The 18602-nt window shown below is 32.7% G+C and overlaps 3 protein-coding genes across 5 annotated transcripts; 2 read left to right on the top strand and 1 right to left on the bottom strand.

The window, feature by feature from the left end:
• Nucleotides 1–272: 272 nt before the first annotated feature.
• Nucleotides 273–4838, bottom strand: LOC115971871 (non-specific lipid transfer protein GPI-anchored 2-like). Its single transcript, XM_031091956.1, has 5 exons — nucleotides 4421–4838; nucleotides 4103–4198; nucleotides 944–1261; nucleotides 792–836; nucleotides 273–606 (listed from the first exon to the last, which is right to left on the bottom strand). The coding sequence occupies exons 1-5, from the start codon at nucleotides 4671–4673 to the stop codon at nucleotides 476–478; spliced, it is 843 nt and encodes a 280-aa protein (XP_030947816.1). The 5' UTR covers nucleotides 4674–4838; the 3' UTR covers nucleotides 273–475.
• A 697-nt stretch (nucleotides 4839–5535) lies between these two features.
• Nucleotides 5536–7183, top strand: LOC115972208 (non-specific lipid transfer protein-like 1). 3 transcript variants are annotated; one of them, XM_031092411.1, is made up of 6 exons: nucleotides 5536–5928; nucleotides 6033–6059; nucleotides 6204–6263; nucleotides 6332–6391; nucleotides 6467–6526; nucleotides 6785–7183. In XM_031092411.1, the coding sequence occupies exons 1-6, from the start codon at nucleotides 5598–5600 to the stop codon at nucleotides 6982–6984; spliced, it is 738 nt and encodes a 245-aa protein (XP_030948271.1). In that variant the 5' UTR covers nucleotides 5536–5597; the 3' UTR covers nucleotides 6985–7183. The 3 variants fall into 3 exon arrangements, with proteins under 3 accessions (XP_030948271.1, XP_030948272.1, XP_030948273.1); XM_031092412.1 differs by lacking the exon at nucleotides 6332–6391 and having other exon boundaries at nucleotides 5546–5928; XM_031092413.1 differs by lacking the exons at nucleotides 6332–6391; nucleotides 6467–6526 and having other exon boundaries at nucleotides 5546–5928.
• Nucleotides 7184–13392: 6209 nt separating this feature from the next.
• LOC115970740 (major pollen allergen Ole e 6-like) lies at nucleotides 13393–14260 on the top strand. Its single transcript, XM_031090347.1, has 2 exons — nucleotides 13393–13666; nucleotides 14086–14260. The coding sequence occupies exons 1-2, from the start codon at nucleotides 13465–13467 to the stop codon at nucleotides 14109–14111; spliced, it is 228 nt and encodes a 75-aa protein (XP_030946207.1). The 5' UTR covers nucleotides 13393–13464; the 3' UTR covers nucleotides 14112–14260.
• Nucleotides 14261–18602: the final 4342 nt, after the last annotated feature.

Raw genomic sequence — 18602 nt, 5'->3', positions numbered from 1 at the left:
TCTTAATCAGAAAGTTTGGTGCAGTATTTTTAATTTGACCTCTTAACAAACCAAGTAATGTTAAAGACACGATTTATTTTTTATTTTTTTATAACAATTTATTGAGGTAACAAGTTGTTATTAATTTTCACATGGATCCACCATTATTATTATTACTTTATTTGTCTATATCATCCACAACTTATCATCTCAGCTTTTATAAAAAAGTTTGACGAAAATTATGTATGTAAATTTATCGCAACAATAGATTAATAATTATTCACTTCCATTTTATGCAATGGATTTCTCCACATTCATACAAAATTTATTCCAAAATGGGAATAAAATGAATCCAACTCCGAAAAAAAAGAAAGAAAAAAAGAAGAGTATAATGATATGCTGCCTTTGACCAAAGGAACATACCAAAAAATCATATAAGATTACAACACTCCTATATATGTATGGTGATAGTAGATTAGAAACACAGTAATATAGCTCAGATGATGGTGAAAGTCAAAGCATATGATGCTATGAAAACTATGAAGAGAAGCAGAGAAGATGTCAATTCGGTAGTTTTCCCATCTGATGTGTCCCCACCAGTTGACGGTACTGTCTTAGATCCATTTCCTGCACCAATAGAGTAACAAGACTAAAATGTTAATGTACATGTGACCATAAAATCCAAAATTTCATAGGTTAAGCTGCTGCATACATTTGTTGTTTCACATTCAGCACATATTGCTAATATTATGAGAATGGACCAATTTTTATTCCAGTATGGAACTAATGTAAGTTGGACTCAAATTTTGTACCTGAAGAAGATGGTGTTCCTGCAGGAGAGTTTGCTGGAGATGAAGCTGACCAATTGCAGATAATGTGTTAGAAAGTTCATCCTAAGTGTAAATAGTTTCCATATTTGATTGAAATTCATATTGCATTTTCGGTTTGAAGGTTTTATTCTTACCATTGCATTGGCTAATAGGGGGAGTCTGGACATTGCAAGCACCAGGAAGTACCATAGCCTGAGTCTGATTAACGTTGATACCGAGAGATGAGGCACCACCATTAAGGACATCACACAGGCACTGTGGCTGTGACCTGACCACACTAGCAAGCTGTGTACAGCATGAAGAAGAGGGGGTGGAGGAGTTTCCTGTTATATAATTTAGGCATGGAGACATGCTAATGATCACATTGGTGCAACTTGAACTCGGTTGAGCCATTGATCCTCCACATAGAGCTGCCACAAGGACAAAAGCTAGAACCATCTGCATTCTTTTATCTGCCATTGGATAATATAAGATTTTCTGGCCAAAATATTGTCTATGATCAAATAAGCAATGAAAGAAGCTCCTGTTTTTGTGTCTTTTCTGAGTTTTGTATGTGGTTTATAAAGGGAATGTTTTGAACATAAGTGAGGCATCTGGCTTATATGTGGGTCACCAACTTTTCCTACATTTTAACAGATTCTTGGAAAGCAACTAAATCCTTGGAACTTTATTAAATTAAAATAATAAAGTCAACCTTTTGAGTCTTTCTTGAGTGTGCTAGCTTTTGTGTATTTGTGCCTTTCTCTTTATGTATTTCTACTACCATCGTTTTATGTAATATAATTCAGGAAAAACATGCTAAATTTTAGGAGTACAACGAGCTATGTTTTCTACATCTAATGAGCTATACGTGTCCAAATTGAAAGGCTGGCCATGGTCCAGTATGAGCAGGTCAGAACGAGGAATAATCTAGGGAAGCATCGACCATCCTCATGATTATGTTCAAACTTGTTTAATTTTATTCAGAATTGAAAAACTCTGGTGGTTGGATGCAGGTTAACAAAACCTGATTGAGGCGGTGGTTGAATATTCTGGTTCATATTCAGCTAGCACTTAGTGTTTCAATAATTATCTTATGCATTTGATATAATCATCCTTTCTCTTATAGTATGTGTGGAGGCCACACACAATAAGAAATAAGATACATATATCTGAGGCATGAGATACCTTCTCCTTCTATTCTTTACAACATGGCATGTTGCTCTTTTTCACTTTCAATGAGGCACAACTACTTACACAATTTTTTCCACAATTGTTGAAGTAACAAGTTGTCAATGGTAAACAATAAAGTTGTGTTGATGGTGAGCTTATGTGAAAATCATAACAAATTGCCACCTAACAAGATGATTGTGTATGTAGAATTACTTTTTTCTCTTTTTCAACTACCACAGGAAAGACCAAGTGAAATGGCCCTTTAGTATCATGGATATTATGCTTGACAGTCACCGCATGCAACACTAGAACCCAATTCAAACAGAATTCAATATTATGCTGGTTATGATAATTATAAAAGCATTAATTAAGGATATCATGACAATGATGCTCAAAAGCACTCAGAAAATCATGCTTAACTTTGGATCTCATTTCCTTAAATAGTTGCAAAAATATGCCATTTCCTTGATTTTCTTATATTGTTTCCCATGTCTGTACTCTAAAAATTTGAGAATTTCCTATGTCCAATATTATCTAAATCTATGCCAGGATTGGATAAAGTATCTGTCTCAAGTCTTGGAAGGAGGAAGCACTGTATTTTGTTTCACTGAGGACATTAGACCTAAACTCAATAGTAGACCATTTTAAAAACAAACCCACATCAATATCATAGTTTTGCAGGGAAATCTTGAATGTATTAGTTTTTTTCCCAGTTAAAAATTCGGTCACAATGGTTAATTATTGATGCAGACTATTATTTTTGTATTTGATGCTTTGAAAACATCTACATACTGTCCACAGTTTGGAATTCCTTCCAAGTTTCCAGTTTCTGCAGTTTTGAAATTCCATGGTGCTTACTCCAAGAAAAGATTTCTGTCACATGACTTCGAATTTGTATGTTTACACAATTTTTTGTTGGCATTAATCACTAAAATTATGGAAGTGTTAGACATGGTATAATAGGCATGCAATGGAAATGAGATTTTTATGATTATGTTTTAAGATTCTGCTCAAAGGTACAAATTTCAGAAAGCAGGCCATAACCATCATAAAAATTGGACCACTTCCAGATTTGGCAGTACCAAAAATTTCATGATTTCACAAATGATATATTGGTTTTGAAGTTTTGCTATATATTGTGGTGGATAGTCCATCTTTTGCACTGACTTGAAACGTATAATATAAACTGAATTTCATTCTTTCAGAAAAAAAAAAAAATGTTGGCTGAATTTCCAAGGGACTCATTCAATTTATTCTTATGCGCTTAATTGGAATTTTACAACCATTCCATCTTATGACTGTAAGATATTATTGTGAACTCCAACATTCTTGTCCCTGCACCTTCTTGGAAACTAACTTCTTTTTTATAATTTTATGGCTTTGTTTTTATCTTGTTGGAACATGATGGTTGATATCTGGTCTGGTTAGTTAAGATAATGTCTTTAAACAAATAATAGAGACAAAGAGAAGCCCTTATTATTGCATCAAATAATAAAACTAAATAATACTAGCACAGTCCTCCAAGTAAAAGCAAGGATCATCTTCAACATCGTAACGAGGTGGGCAAAGAGTTATTCTAAAACTAGAACAGGAAATCCCTATGGAAGACTAATTCTCAGAACATTGTGACAGTTGAAGCACAAGAGACAATGAAGAGCAGGAAAACCATGAAATGAAGAGGTGCTTTGATGGTGTTTCCATCAGAAGAACCCCCATTTATTGATGGGGTTGTTTTTGACCCTGCTCCGGCAATCATACAAGCATTGAAATGAAAACATCAGTCTATAGAAAAATTAGCAGTAAAATAAAAGAAAGGAAAAAATCATTGACAAGTGCATGTAACTTGTTGGAGACCTGTCTCAACATATAACTAAGTTTTGAAAAGGTGACGATTAGGGACAATGCTGTTTCAATAACAATTGCAGTCCTGGTAGAGTCAGGACATAACAATTTCATATTGTGTCAATAACATAGGATATTTTATCTATGGAACTCTTCTAATTGGACAATATGTGCATGACACAATGTCAAATGAAAGCTAAATATGGAACCTTGTTCCCTAAATATGTCTTTCTTTTTCTTTTTCTTTTTTGGAGAAAAAATATACCAAAACTTGAACACATGTATCATGCTATATATACCTGAAGGAATGCCCGATGCTGAAGTGGTAGTTGCACCTGCAGGTGTTTCATCAGAAGAATCTGCTGGAGAACCAACTGGTGGAGTTCCGTTGGCACCTGCTTCACCATAGTATAGTGAGTTGTTAAACAAAAAAGGAAAAACAATTTACAAGGACCAAAATGAAAATTGACATTCATTTTACGAGGATTAATAAGAAAATACTCGTACTTTTAAACAATAACAACATGCAATTTTATGCAAAAAATGTGTGGGTATAATATATTATCGGCTTAATTCAATGATCCATAAGCATAAGTATATGTGAAACTTGAGCTTACCTTTACACTGGCTAATGGGTGGAGTTTGCACATTACAAGCACTAGGTAGTGACAGAGCTCGAGTTTTGTTTATATTAATACCCAATGAGGCAGCACCACCATTAAGGGCAGTGCAAAGGCACTGTGGGGATGATTGAACAACATTAGAGAGCTGTGAGCAACATGATGATGATGGGGTCGATGAATTTCCAGTTATGTAGTTAAGGCATGGGGCCAGGTTGGAGAGCACACTTGTGCAACCTGACTGAGCCATGGCTCCACTCTATAACATGGCCACCAGGACCAGGACTAGACCCTTTTCAATTCCTTTAAAAGCAATTTACTAATGTTGGAATTTTTGACTGCCTGAAATGTCTATAAGTGAGGATAGATGAACTCTGTGAACAATATTCAGGATAGTGAGATATGGATTTTAGTTGAGAAAATAAGGGAAGGATGAGATTTTTATATGGCAAACTTGTTTGGAAGGGACAAAGGAATTGGTATTTTTTGGGTGACCAACTCTTACTAAACTAGGAGTACTTGTCATGATAACTTAAGAACTTCTCGACATTAAAGAAAATATGCAATTATTTAGACATTTTTAAGGACAAAACTTTGTAAGAATATGTCTAAAATCTAAATTTAGATTAGTTGGGATCAATCATCTCAATATACCCACTCAATAGCAAATAGTAAAACCTGCAAGCTCTGTGATCAAACAATTGATTTTTTTTTTTTCTATTGCTACGGAGAGTTGTTAATGAATACCTTTTTTTGCATCACTTTCAATTGCATAATCCAGATTTCCATACAAAGTTAAATGCCCGGCAAGTCCAAGACATAAGGTTGTAGACCAAGTTCGACTATGCACTATGATATCATTACTTGAGTCATTAACAAAATTTAAATGAAAAAAAAAATTATAACTTCCTATTGACCAAAAATAAAAACAAAAAGTTATATATCTGACATGTCAAACCTACCTAACTAGAAATATAAGGATTCCTTCACTCATGAGTATTAGTTAAGAGTAGTTCAACTCCAAAACCCATGTCAAATCTACCTGTTTTTTCCCTCCAAATTTCCTAGATCCTATATGTATAAAACACCTCATCAATAACCAAAGCCAAACCAAACCATTTCTTCACAGATTGCAGACTGAAGACCATTTGTAGTTGATTTATTCCTAGAACTCATGGAGGCTATCAAGGGTTCTAGACTTATTGCAATATCAGCAACTCTTTTAGTCATTTCAGCAATATTAATTAAAGGGCAGATTAGGACACCATGTACAACATCAATGATCAATAGCTTTACCCCATGTTTTAATTTCATTACTGGAAGTAGCAATAATGGTTCATCACCAACATCTGACTGTTGCAGTTCCTTGCAGTCACTCACCAGCACGAGTGTGGATTGTGCTTGTCTCGTACTAACCGCCAATGTGCCTGTACTCCCTATAAACCGAACTCTAGCACTTTCTCTTCCACAAGCATGTAACATGGCCGTGCCCGTACAATGCAAAGGTGTGAATCACATTATCTAATCTGAATTTGAACTTTTTAATGACGCTTAGAGTTCATTTGAAATGTGAAAGATATCTGATGGTGCAATTCATTGCATTTTGCAGCCTCCAGTGCACCCCTACCAGCTCCGGGTACTAAAAAATTCCTATGATTTAATATATATTTCTATACATAGATACATAAAATTGAAAAATCCAATGGCAAAGAAGCAAGTAAAACACAAATTTCACATCTACATTTGTGCTTACTTTAAACAATGTGAGCTTTCGTAACAGGTACTGTCTCACTTGGACCAAGTCCCTCACCTATAGCTGCTTCTCCTTTGAGTCCACGAGGTAACTGTCTTAAATTTCAGTTCATCTACATTTTTGCTTACAATAAGCAATGTGAACTTTCTTGACAGGTCCTATTTCACATGTACCAAGTCCCTCACCTATAGCTGCATCTACTTTGAGTCCACGAGGTAACTGTCTTAAATTTCAATTCGTCTACATTTGTGATTTGTGCTTACAATAAGCAATGTGAACTTTCTTGACAGGTCCTATCTCACATGTACCAAGTTCCTCACCTATAGCTGCTTCTCCTTTGAGTCCACGAGGTAATTCTGTTCTGAAATTTCAATAATATTCGTTTCACTGAAAGAGTATTGTTATAATATATATATCTCTGAAACTAGAATGGGAAACAAAGTCGCCAATATTGTTATGCTTGATTCCTTAACTACAACACAACAATCAAACGTTAGTCACAAATTTTTAGGGTTGGCTATGAATACTTAGTAGACTAATCAGGATTGGTCATGTGTAATCTTGCTTGATACCTAAACTTTTTTTCATTTAAATTTTTTGTTGGACAGCTTCTAAGGCAGTGGCACTAGCTCCAGCACCACAATCTGACACAACTCTGCAATTGACACCAGCATCTCCACCAGTGGAAACAAAAGCACCCACAACAAATCCGGGAATTCGACCTGTGCTGACCCCACCAGCATCTGCTTCATCTTATGTTTCTCCAGCACCTATCCTAGCACTACTTGTTGGAATTATGGTGTTTTGAGTACTGCTAAGTTCTATCTCAAAAAAAAAAGAAAAAGAAAAATGGTACTACTAAAGTTGCTTCCTATTTTGTTTTTGTAGTCCTTCCTTCAATAAATATTTGACTCTGTTTCTCAGGGTTGAGAATATACTTGTTTTAGATTTGTTTGGAGCTCCATGAGGGCCATTGTATGTCAAGTATCTTTGGTTGTTTGATGCAATACTGAAATGGGTATCAAATTTGAGATCCATTTATAAAAACATTCAATGGCGCATCAAATTTACAATATCATGTTGAGTTATTTACATCCTTAGGTTTTACATCTCATTTAATAACAAGCTCAATTTCAGACCAGTACCACCAATAGTCACTTACTCCATATCCCTTAATTTAGATCTTTCATGTTTTTTCTTTCTTTAGCATGTCTTTCTTTGATCAATAACCATTCATGCATTCAACTTCTAAGCAATAGTCCTCCAGGTTGGGATTTCCACCAACTCGCTTCATCCATGAAGGTACATTCAATGCATGGAGAGTTTGGATTGCGTGTTCTTGTGAGCTGAAAATCCATGCACATAGGCACGTCATGTATTTAAAATAACTGTGCTATCCCCATCCAATACAATGGAGTAGTTGATGGAAGCTTTGCTCATATATATAATTAAATGGTAGCCACACAACATATTCAAGATGTTAAAAGTCAACAATAATTAGATGGCCAAGTCCCACAACAAAATTTTCATACCAATCTCAACAACTACTAGATATCCTAATCACAATTGTGGAAGTTAGATGTTTCAAATAAGCTTAAAGTCTTCACATGGAGGGTGTGCAACAACATTCTTCCCACGTAAATGAATGTACATGGTAAGTTTGTGACTATTGACCTAAAATGCTCTTACAGTCTCAAAAGTTTAAATTGTTAGAAAATGGTGTAGATGAATGTATACAGTAAATTGGTGATTGTTGACCTAAAATGCTCGGAAAGTCTTAAAAGTTTAAACCGTTAGAAAATGGTAAAGTTAAACTTCAATCATAATTCTAAAAAAAACATATATTGGTGTGGTGTCCACTGCGTGCATGGGCCATTTGTAATGCAAGGAATTGTTCCTGCTTTCAGGGTAAACAAACACATCCAGAACAGAACTTTGCATGCCTCTGTGGATTGTACATATGGATACCCCTTGTTTGTTTGTCTAGGAGATTTCCCTTTTATTCATACGGTTTTTATATCAACTAGTCGCGGACTCGCGCGTTGCCAATGGCGGAGCCAGAATTTCAATTCAGGGGGGCAAGATTTATTATTATACTATGTATTCTCCATAATTTCAATTAACTACAAATATATATTTTATATCAAAACAAAAATAACGAATTTATACAGTAGTTAGTAACAATCAAAGCAAGATATATTAATCTAAATACATAAATTTAGATATCTAATTTAGTTCCTTGTAATAAATTGAAAAAATAATCAATGTAAAAGTGTTAATACCTTTAAAGTTGTATACAATATACGTATATTGTCTTGATTGCTTTTAAAAAAATATAGAATTCTGTCTTTTTGCTGTATATTAATTCTTCAAAGTATTTATATTGGGTTTATACTTTATAGTAGAAACCTAGACCCAAAGTTTGAATTTGAGTACGGTACAAGGACATTAATTAGTTAGGCTTTAAATATATATATATATATATATATATAGATATATATATATTTTGCATAAAATATATAAACCCCACCACCAATTGAAATTCAATGAAATTAAAAAAAAGAAAAAAAAAGATAAACAATCAAAATTCCGTGAATAGTGACATGCTAAAATCTGGGAAATGATAATAGTTTTTTATTTTATTATTATTTTTTTTTATGAAAATGATAAAAGTTTATGTTTTAAACAAAAGCGATGTAGTTGGTTAAATAGTACCGTAAATCTCTTGATGCTGTGAAACTGTTCTCCTTTCTATTCGGCATCAAAGCTATTTTAGAGACTGCTTTCTGCTTTTTTTCTTAAACCAGAATGGGCAAACTAGCAAAGCATTTAAGATGGAGTTCTACTGACTTCTACATGCCAGTACTCATAAACTTTTTAAAGAGGAGTCAGGGGGGGCACTTGACCCCCCTCGCCCCCCCCTTGGCTCCGCCCCTGCGCGTTGCGCGTGGTTTTTATTTTTATTTTTTATGATCGTGTTATTATTTGAAATATTTTTTAATGTATTACTACTTAAGTTGTATTATATATATAAACAATATATTGTAGGATTCATGATGATAGAAGGTATTGTCTTGGAATTAGATGTGGAAAGGATACAACTATAGTTGGCCTTGTAGTCAGTGAAGAGCTGATCATCCGTCTTTCCAAGTTAGTAAAATTTAATTAATTTAAAATTAGATAGAAAGAATTTTATAAATTTGAAGTTAGTGTCATGTTAGGTGAAAACTTTAGAGGACTGTAATTAAGTTGTTTCAAGTGTTTTTAAATAAATATTAATAATAAAAAAAGATCTATTCTTTTAAAGATAGAGATTAGTATTATAAATAGGATGAGGAATTTTTATTGTATTATGCTTTTTGGAAACATAATTTCTACCAAACTCGGTTGGCTAATTTGTACATTTCCAAGTCAATTGAGCACATTTTGCATGTTACATGTAATCATCCTTCTTCTTAATCGTGCATAATAAGAAGACTCCATAGTACCTACAAACCATCAGTTACTAACTGTCCATATAGTAAATAAAAGATTGTCGGCAGCAAGTAACAATTGGTTCAACCGTCAAAGGTGTCACATTGTGAAAGTTTTCAACAATAAATTTCTAAAAAAAAAAATGCAGTCATATTTGCAATTTACATACGCATTCAGATTTACATAAATAATTGCACTCTCACTCAAATAACCAACCCCCTGTTCTTCTTCAAAAAATTCATGCACAAATAGTGTTTCAAAGGAAATTAATGACCAAAGCCTTAATCATATTTTAGCAGCAAATTTGGACATAAAATTTAAAACTTTAACAATAATGTGTGCCATTATCTAAAATTCAGTGTTTCTTCCAATGACAGTGCTATGCATTAAAAAAAAATAGACAATTCGAAGATCCTCTAGAAGTTGAGCTGGTGGCTGTTTGTGTTGCTGGAATTTTGCTCATGAAGAATAGAAAAATGCTTATATTTTAGAAGGTGATTCAGCTACATATCCATATGGATATTGATCAACATGGTTAGAAACATCATTGAGGAGGTAAGACCATTACTGAACAACTTTGAGCACTTTGAAGTTTTTGTTGTAAAAAGAGAAGTTAACATGGAAAATCTACAGTGGCTAGGCATGCCCAATTTGGGACGAATTTGATAGTGTGGATGGATGAAGCTTTGATAGTGCAATTGCAATAAAATATATGTTTCCTTCAAGAAAAAAAATAGGAAAGATAAGTTATTTAATTATTTGTGAAGCATTTGGATTGGCATTTTAGAGCTTCAACAATTATGAGGGAAGCAAGTGGAGAATTATTAGTTAAACTTTCTGCTACTTCTATTTTTTGATTGTTGATGGAGTTGGCAGCCTTTGGTTTTCCTACAACAATTTTTTTTTTTTTTTGTTTCTTACAATGTTTGACATTTAAGGAAAACGATTCATCAAAATGTGTAAAACATATCCATATTACATACTTTAAGCTTAATTTTCTTATGCAACTGAAGATTAATCAAATAAAGATGTGGACACATTTATACTAAATTATATTCATAGTGAGCTGAAAACCATTAAAAGTGCAACTATATTTTTTCCCCAAACCAATACATGTCATGATCATCAACATGAAAATTAAAACAGTAAACATACACAACCTGCCTCAACTTGATATACAAACCTTGTAGATATCAATAGCTCGGCATCTAACAACTCCTCACCATTAAAGTTGACGGTGGCCTTGAACCTAAAAGAAAATTTGAACAAAATTTGACATGGACCTTAAAAATATATATATAAAAAATGTAATTCAATAAGATATTGATTCAAAATATATAACAATAATAACATTAAGTGGCCATGAAGGTCCAGTCAAATGCTTGCAGGAATGACCAAGTAATATTGGTGGTGGGTTCTTGCTCTATAGTGGAAGCCTTGACAAAAGCATAAGAGTTTGGTGGGTTCCCAAGAATACAGCTAATAGAGATGATCACGATACCTCTTCAATGGAAAGTGCAGTGAAAAATATCAATAAGAACCATTTAAAAATTGAAGGAAAAATATAATATAAATTATGACATGGACCTTAAAAATATAAAAAAAATTGTAATTCAATAAGATACTAATTCAAAATATATAACAATAATAACATTTTAGTGTTGTAATATGTTTATTTACTTTGCTGCCATGGAGTGAAATCCGCTAGATTCTTCCTCAGCACTCAGCAGGATCGTTTGTTAAGAAAAGTTTATAGTAGTAGGTAGACCTTGTACGTTCTATAGAAGAATAACTCGGTGGAGTAGTAATTTTGACTTCCTTCGCAAAACAAAGCACCACATGTCCAATAGGTGTGACACTAACACCATTCCCAGCAGCCACAGATGAACTGCTGATAAGCCTGTCTATTTCCAAATAAACCAAGGTAAAATAAAATACTTTTTTGGGCAGTAAAATTATAGCACTATTGAAACGACATTCAGGCAATCTCACAAACACATTAATGGCATGCCAAGGATGCTCAAATAATATAAACACAAACACAAACAAACAAAAAATAAAATAAAATAAAATAAAAGCGTCTCATATTAATATAAATAGAGCATAAAAGTTTTGCACCCCCAAAAAAATAATTGAAACAGAGAATAAAAGTTTTGCACCCAAAAAAAAGAATTGAGATGTAGAGATACCTCAACCAAAGCAGGGAGGTTCTGTTAGCATTTATAAACCACGTGGAAAGGAATAAAGGGAGGAAGGAAATCAGATAGGCAGCCGTTACTGAGAAACGATAGAGCAGAAAGGTGAGTAGCTTTCAAATTCTCTGTTTTCTGAAGCAATACCTGAAGGCTTCAACGTTTTATTTTATTTTATTTTTTATTTTTTCCTTTAAGCTTCCCTTTACGTTACATATTTCAAAACCCTGAACACAATATTTCAAAACCCTAAACGCTTCCCTTTTCTTTTATTTTTTTATTTTTTTTTCGTTCTTCCAAACCGGCTTGAATGTACGTTTCTTTTTTTGTTTTTTTGTTTTCCTTTTTGCTCCCTTTAATCTCCCCTCTACGTTACATATTTAAAACCCACGCTTCCCTTTTCTTTTATTTCTTTTTTCCAAACCGGCTTGAATGTACGTTTCTTTTTTTGTTTTTTTTTGTTTTCCTTTTTGCTCCCTTTAATCTCCCCTCTACGTTACATATTTAAAACCCAATCCTCCCTTTAAGCTTCCCCTTTTTTTTTTTTTTCTTTTTTTCAAACCGGCAATCCTCCCTTTAAGCTTCCCTTTTTTTTTTTTCTTTTTTTCAAACCGGCATGAATGTTAGATATCTTCAAAACCCTGAACGTAATATTATCCTCCCTTTAAGCCTCCCTTTTTTTTTTCCTTTAAGATGAACTGAAAAGGTTTTGGGTTGGGCTTTATAGTGGAACTAAATAAATAAAAGATGGGCTGGATTAATTATACAAATTTATTAGAGGGTGATCGTGGGAGTAAATAAAGAAGTAGTGGGCTGGGATTTATATTGATGAGATTTATAGGGCTGTAAATTATAAGAACCATTTAAAAATTGAAGGGAAAATATTTTTTTTAAAAAGAAAATGACGTGGCAGCTGATGTGGCGCAACATGAGAGCAGCAGAATTAAACTCTACGCTTCAGATTTTAGTAATATATTGATGAAGTTCTATCTTGTAGTCAAAAGAAGAAGTTGCGGCTGCAAGTCCCAGTAGAGCTGCTAAGCTTTCTCTTAGTTCTTGTGGGCACAGACGCCATTTCACAAGGGTTCCTTCCACGCATCTAATTTATCTTAAGAAAATACGTGTATGCAACTTTTTGTAGCACAACTTTTTGCCACAACTTTTTGCCACAACTCCGAAGTGATAGGCAACTACTCACTACCACATTAGAGCTGTGGTAAAAGTTGTGGCATAAAAATTGTGGCCATAAAAGAACTCATTTATCATTGAGCATACTTGTGCGTGAGAGAGAGATTTGGTTACAAGTGGTTGCAACTTGCAACCAAAGATGCGTAAAGACCGATTTTCCAATGATTTCTTAAGCAAACGCTAAAATTGGACAAAGTTGAATCATTCACCAACCCAAGTTTAGCAAATCCTATACATCAACCATACTTTTAATCACAAATCATCCCATAATTCTAGGAAGTATCCAAAAAAACGACAGCCTTACAAGCCCCTTATATATACCCTCTACGCCATTGTCAATGGAACACTAAAAAAAAAAAAAAAAAAAAAAGGAAAAGGCAAACATAAAAAAATATAAAAAATTTAACACACATACACATAAGCAAATTAAGAGAATGGCCAACAAGTTCGTTGCAGTGTTTCTCATGTGCATTGTTGTCGTTGCAGCATTCAGCCTTCAAGAGGCTAAGGCTGCTGAGTTGGACAAGTTCAAGGGATGCTTCTCCAACTGCAGCAAAGGATGCTTGGGTGAAGGCAATGGTAACACCTTCTGTGAAAAGAAGTGTGATAATGACTGTAGTGAAAAAGAGCTTGCTGGTAAGTATTAGAAATGAATAACCAGTTTTTTGTCTACAATTGAGAACTTACCACCTCAATGCTTTTGAAAAAAAAAAATTATGAAAAAAATTGTGCTATAGACTAAACAAATACAAGGCCCTCTTTTAATTTGTTTCTTTCCATTTTTTCCATGAAAACCCCATTAATCCTATTGATTTTTGGACGCCATACAAACCTGCCTTCGTAACTTAGTGACACCGGAATTTTGTCTACAATATAATTGACAACTTACTACCTCAATGCTTGTGAAAAAAAAAATTGTTCTATAGACTAAACAAGTAACAAGGTCCTCTTTTAATTTGTTTCTTTCCAATTCTTTTCCATGAAAACCCCCTAATCCTATGGAATTTTTGGACACCATACGAATCGGCCTTAATATGCGTTTGTTCTTTGTGCAGAAAAACTTAACATCAATCTACCCTGAGCAAATGAACGGAAGCACAAAGTCTTACTCAAAGGAATAGAGGGAGATGAATCGTGCGATAAATTAAGTTGTGCTGTTTAATTTAAGACATTCATTCCAATCCCAATGTATTCATTTTGCAATTTATAATACGTATGACATTCTGTTAATTGTGATCTTTTTATATTTTGTTTCTCTAAAGAGATTGCTATATTGTCATCCAATGTGTTATTAACATTATCAATCTTATGAACTGACTTGTAATCCTATACATAAATATATTTAAAAATAAATATAATTAAGTGTATATTAAAAATTCCCCCTTAAGTTGAATATTACTAAGGGTAGATTTTACATTTTTGTAACTTTTGAAAAGGCCTTATATAGATATTATTTGGTAGAGTATGCAAGTTCTTCAATCTTGATTATTATTTTTTTTTAGAGGAAAAAAAAAACAAGAAGTAGATATTTTGTTTCTTTTTAACTTTATTTTATTATTCTCAAAGGAAAAAACCAACTTAATTTTGTTATTGGGATGAAATAAATTTATTTTATGTTTGCATTTTTCAAAGTAAGTTATAAAAATTGAGTCATTACTAACTTATATTGAAAATGAACAACCAATTTTTTAGAACATGCAAATTATTTATTTAAATTTATATTTGAACTAATAATAAGTTTTTGTAAGAAAATATGGATTAAAAATGGTTTCAAATAGATTTTAAATATAAAATTAGAAGCAGTTTTAGATGAATTTAATTAAAATAATTTTAAATAGGTTAGAAGTATTATATATTTAAAGTGTTATATCAAAGCATAATATACTTTAATTGAATCTTTTTATGATTTTTAAGTTTAGATATAGAAGCACAAAGTTGAAGCCTATTAAAATTTTTAAGGCATTTGACATCATATTATGGTTTATTAAGTAACCTTCCACTGTAATATATTAATAAGATAGCACATTTTTTTTTTTTTTAGACTTATAGCTCATTTTATTATGTATAATATATTACGAGGAAGAATAAAATTATCAAATGAGAAAAAGAAGCATTGCCAAAGATTCCTGATGCTATTATTATTATTATTTTTTTTTTTAGAGAGTTTCAGCTTATGATGTTCACTTTTGATAATAGGTAAAATACTATTACAATGTGCATGACTATCTATATTATAGAAAACTAGTATGTAACCTGTGCTACCGCACGAGAATGGATATATTATTAATCATGAGTTTATTCATGTTTAAAAGGCTTAGTTAAGTCTAAATTCATAGGATTTCAATAAAGGGAAAAATAGACCTAACCGTACCCATTCTTCTTGGACTTTGGACTGCCTCAAAGGCTTGGCCTTCAAACCTACAAACCCAGAAATAAATAAACATTAACAAAGAGTGCAGTCGAGATCTCATAGGGAATATATACTTGAAATAAATCAATGATAAATGAAATTAAAATCGAATCAACAGAGAGTCAAAGGAACCTACCCAAAAATGGCTCTGGCAGTGCGATGGCAGAAGAAATAAAGTTTCACAAAAGAGGGTAGAAATAGACCTTTGCAAGAGTTTTGCTATATGTATGGAGTGCCTTGTTCTTGTCCCCTATAGACAAATAGAAAAATAAAATAATACAATTTTACATTCCAAACAACAATCATAATTATAATAAGAAAAGGGTAATACAAATCAAATAGTTGGCGTGCAATACTCAATCCAGTTTGGAGTATTCAATATTCATTAAATTAGAAAGTTAACATTGACACCCAAACCAGTAGACACGGAAATTTGAAGAAAAAAAAGGACACCAAAATCAAAAGGAATTAAAAAACAAATGATTATAATTAAAAAAAAAAAAAACACTAAATAAAATTCAAAGAATGAATTGAAATAAGAAGAAGAAGAAGAAAAGAACATCACATAGGATGACAACCAAACCACGTTTAAGCAAAGAAAATTCCTTGTTTCTTGGCAATACCTTCAATGGTTGTCAACCCTAAGCTAAATGGGTTTCAAACGTCTTTGATCATGCCCTTTATTCCTTCGTCATTCAAGCTTAATCAAAATCGATAACCCAAATACATAATTAATAAAAATCAACCCAAAATAACAAAACCTAAATCATATTTGATACCAATTTTTATTGTTTAAAGAAACCTATATCAATAGTGGTTCAGGCAGTATATATTGGTGGGAAGAGGCTGGATTAAAGGTGGGAGATGGTCTAACATGGTGGCGGTCCTTAATCTCTCCTTCACAGTGCCTTACGACTCTCTCCTTCCCCCTGTCTCTTGTGAAATCAGTGATTTCATTGGGTATAAAAATAGCCTCTTTGGTTTTCACGTTTGACTGTAAAATCAATAAAAAACTTACTCATCTATACAACATGTGGAGCTAATCTATAAAAAGAATTTTCAATGCCATTAATCATCAATCATCAGCATGACAACAATAAACCTTTATTGAAACATTTTTTTATTTATTGCACCTAGTGGGTCTTGAACCCATTACCTCACCCTCCACTAAGAACTTATAGGGGGGGAGGTGCTAGGTGGATAGAGAAGAATTCAAATATGCCCTTAAAGCAGTTAAAGATTATTCTTCCTTTAAGTTTCTTCATAGCGGACCTTTAGTTGAGGAGGAATCTAGAGATATCAAATCATGACAGAAAAAATAGGGAAATAGAGCACTCACCTATACAACATGTGGAGCTAAACTTAAAAAAGAATTTTCTACACCATAATAAACTGCAACAAATAAACGGGGAAAAGATGTCACATTTAGGCTCAGATGCAACTAAGTCATAAACTTGAAATTATATAATGCAAATCAGAATTTTACTAGTTAGAATATATATAACTCTTAATTCTTTTAATCGTCTAGCAAGAATCAGCCCAATGGTAATTGCTCCATATATGCAGAGAAGGAAATGCTTGCAAATTGTGAAAGAAGCATGTAAAATAAATAAAACCTGAAAAACAATCTTAACATAAAAATCAGAGAAGAATAAACAGATACAACATATTGCCTTACATCTCAAATAAAGTTACAATAATTGATACAAAAATATAGAAGAAACATCAAGGAAACTTCTCACTGATTGACGCTATTTAAAACTTGGAACGAAAGTTAAGAAAATAGTTTGGAACTTCTCCACTATTGTGCCATGAATTTCAAAAGTTTTATATAGCATAGAAAGTATGTCTTATTTTTCCTAATCACCTCACAATCTTGGACATGAGGATTAAATGGTCATATTTCCAAACCGAAGAAAATTAAAGCTTTGTTCAAAGGCCCATCTCATAACATTAGCTGTAGAGATAGATTTGCTACCCCTCATTATCAACATCTTCTAAGAAGGAGGCACTAACTAAAATAATGAACTATTTTATGTAGCCAAAGAATCCTATTTACCATAGCATATATCTAGACAGTATAAACTCTGTTGCAAATCAGATATTACTCACCACAAAAGAAAAGCCATAAAGTAGCCAGTGTTTCTCTCCCCTATACAATTATTCTGCACCAATGAAGAGCTAAGTGGAAATTGAAAGTAATATTTAACAATTAAAAAACAAACCATCTCACTACAAAAGATTAAAAAATAATAAACAAAATAGTTTGATATTTTACCATCCATCCACAATGATGGTCAAAGCGAGCAACACAGCGATCACAAATGCTGCAGTGCTTGGACCTGGCAAGTCTGAACCAAAGGAGGAAACAATCATTATTAAAAGAATTAAATGAAAGTTTCCAAAGAAATCTCTATGACTCTCTCCCTCCCCGTCTCTTGTGAAATTAGTGATTTCATTGGGTATAAAAATAGCCTCTTTGGTTTTCACGTTTGACTGCAAAATCAATAAAAAAACTTAATTAGCACAATAACTCACTTGACCCGATACATAGAGTGGTTTTAATGAGAATGGGCCCATATACATTTAGCCACATGGAGCAAAATTCAACTTCAATTTCAGATTTTAATTAAACAATTGGAAGGATAATTATGAACTGATCGCCACATAGATGTAGACACATGGCACAAAATTAGAGTTCTAATTTGGAATTGCAATTTGAGTTTCTCTCTACTTCACCTATTATTATACATATAGATTATAGAATATTCTAGATGACCATAAATACCTATTTTCCCCCTCAAATTAATTGTGGATTCCATTATGAATTTAATTAATAAGACTCATTATTATGCGAGAGTGAAAAATACGTATTTATGATACTTTCGGAGTACTAAATACCCACTAGCCTTATTACTTTCATTTATATTAGGAGGATTACCAAGAATAATTCATTTATAATTTATCTAAATATATAAATAAGTTTTGGTTTTAAAGAGAATTTAAATGAGAAGGAATGTTATCCCAAAGCATTCCCCCTGCCATTAAAACCAAAACTTACTTATCATATATATAGATAAATTTTAAATGTAAATTTTTACTAAGATGTGATATACATGACATTAATTTGATTTTGTGTGGTTTGCATTATTAATTTATTAT

This window comes from Quercus lobata, chromosome 12 (assembly GCF_001633185.2).
Source record: "Quercus lobata isolate SW786 chromosome 12, ValleyOak3.0 Primary Assembly, whole genome shotgun sequence".
Lineage (NCBI taxonomy): Eukaryota > Viridiplantae > Streptophyta > Magnoliopsida > Fagales > Fagaceae > Quercus > Quercus lobata.
This window is presented reverse-complemented; position numbering and strand designations above follow the sequence as displayed.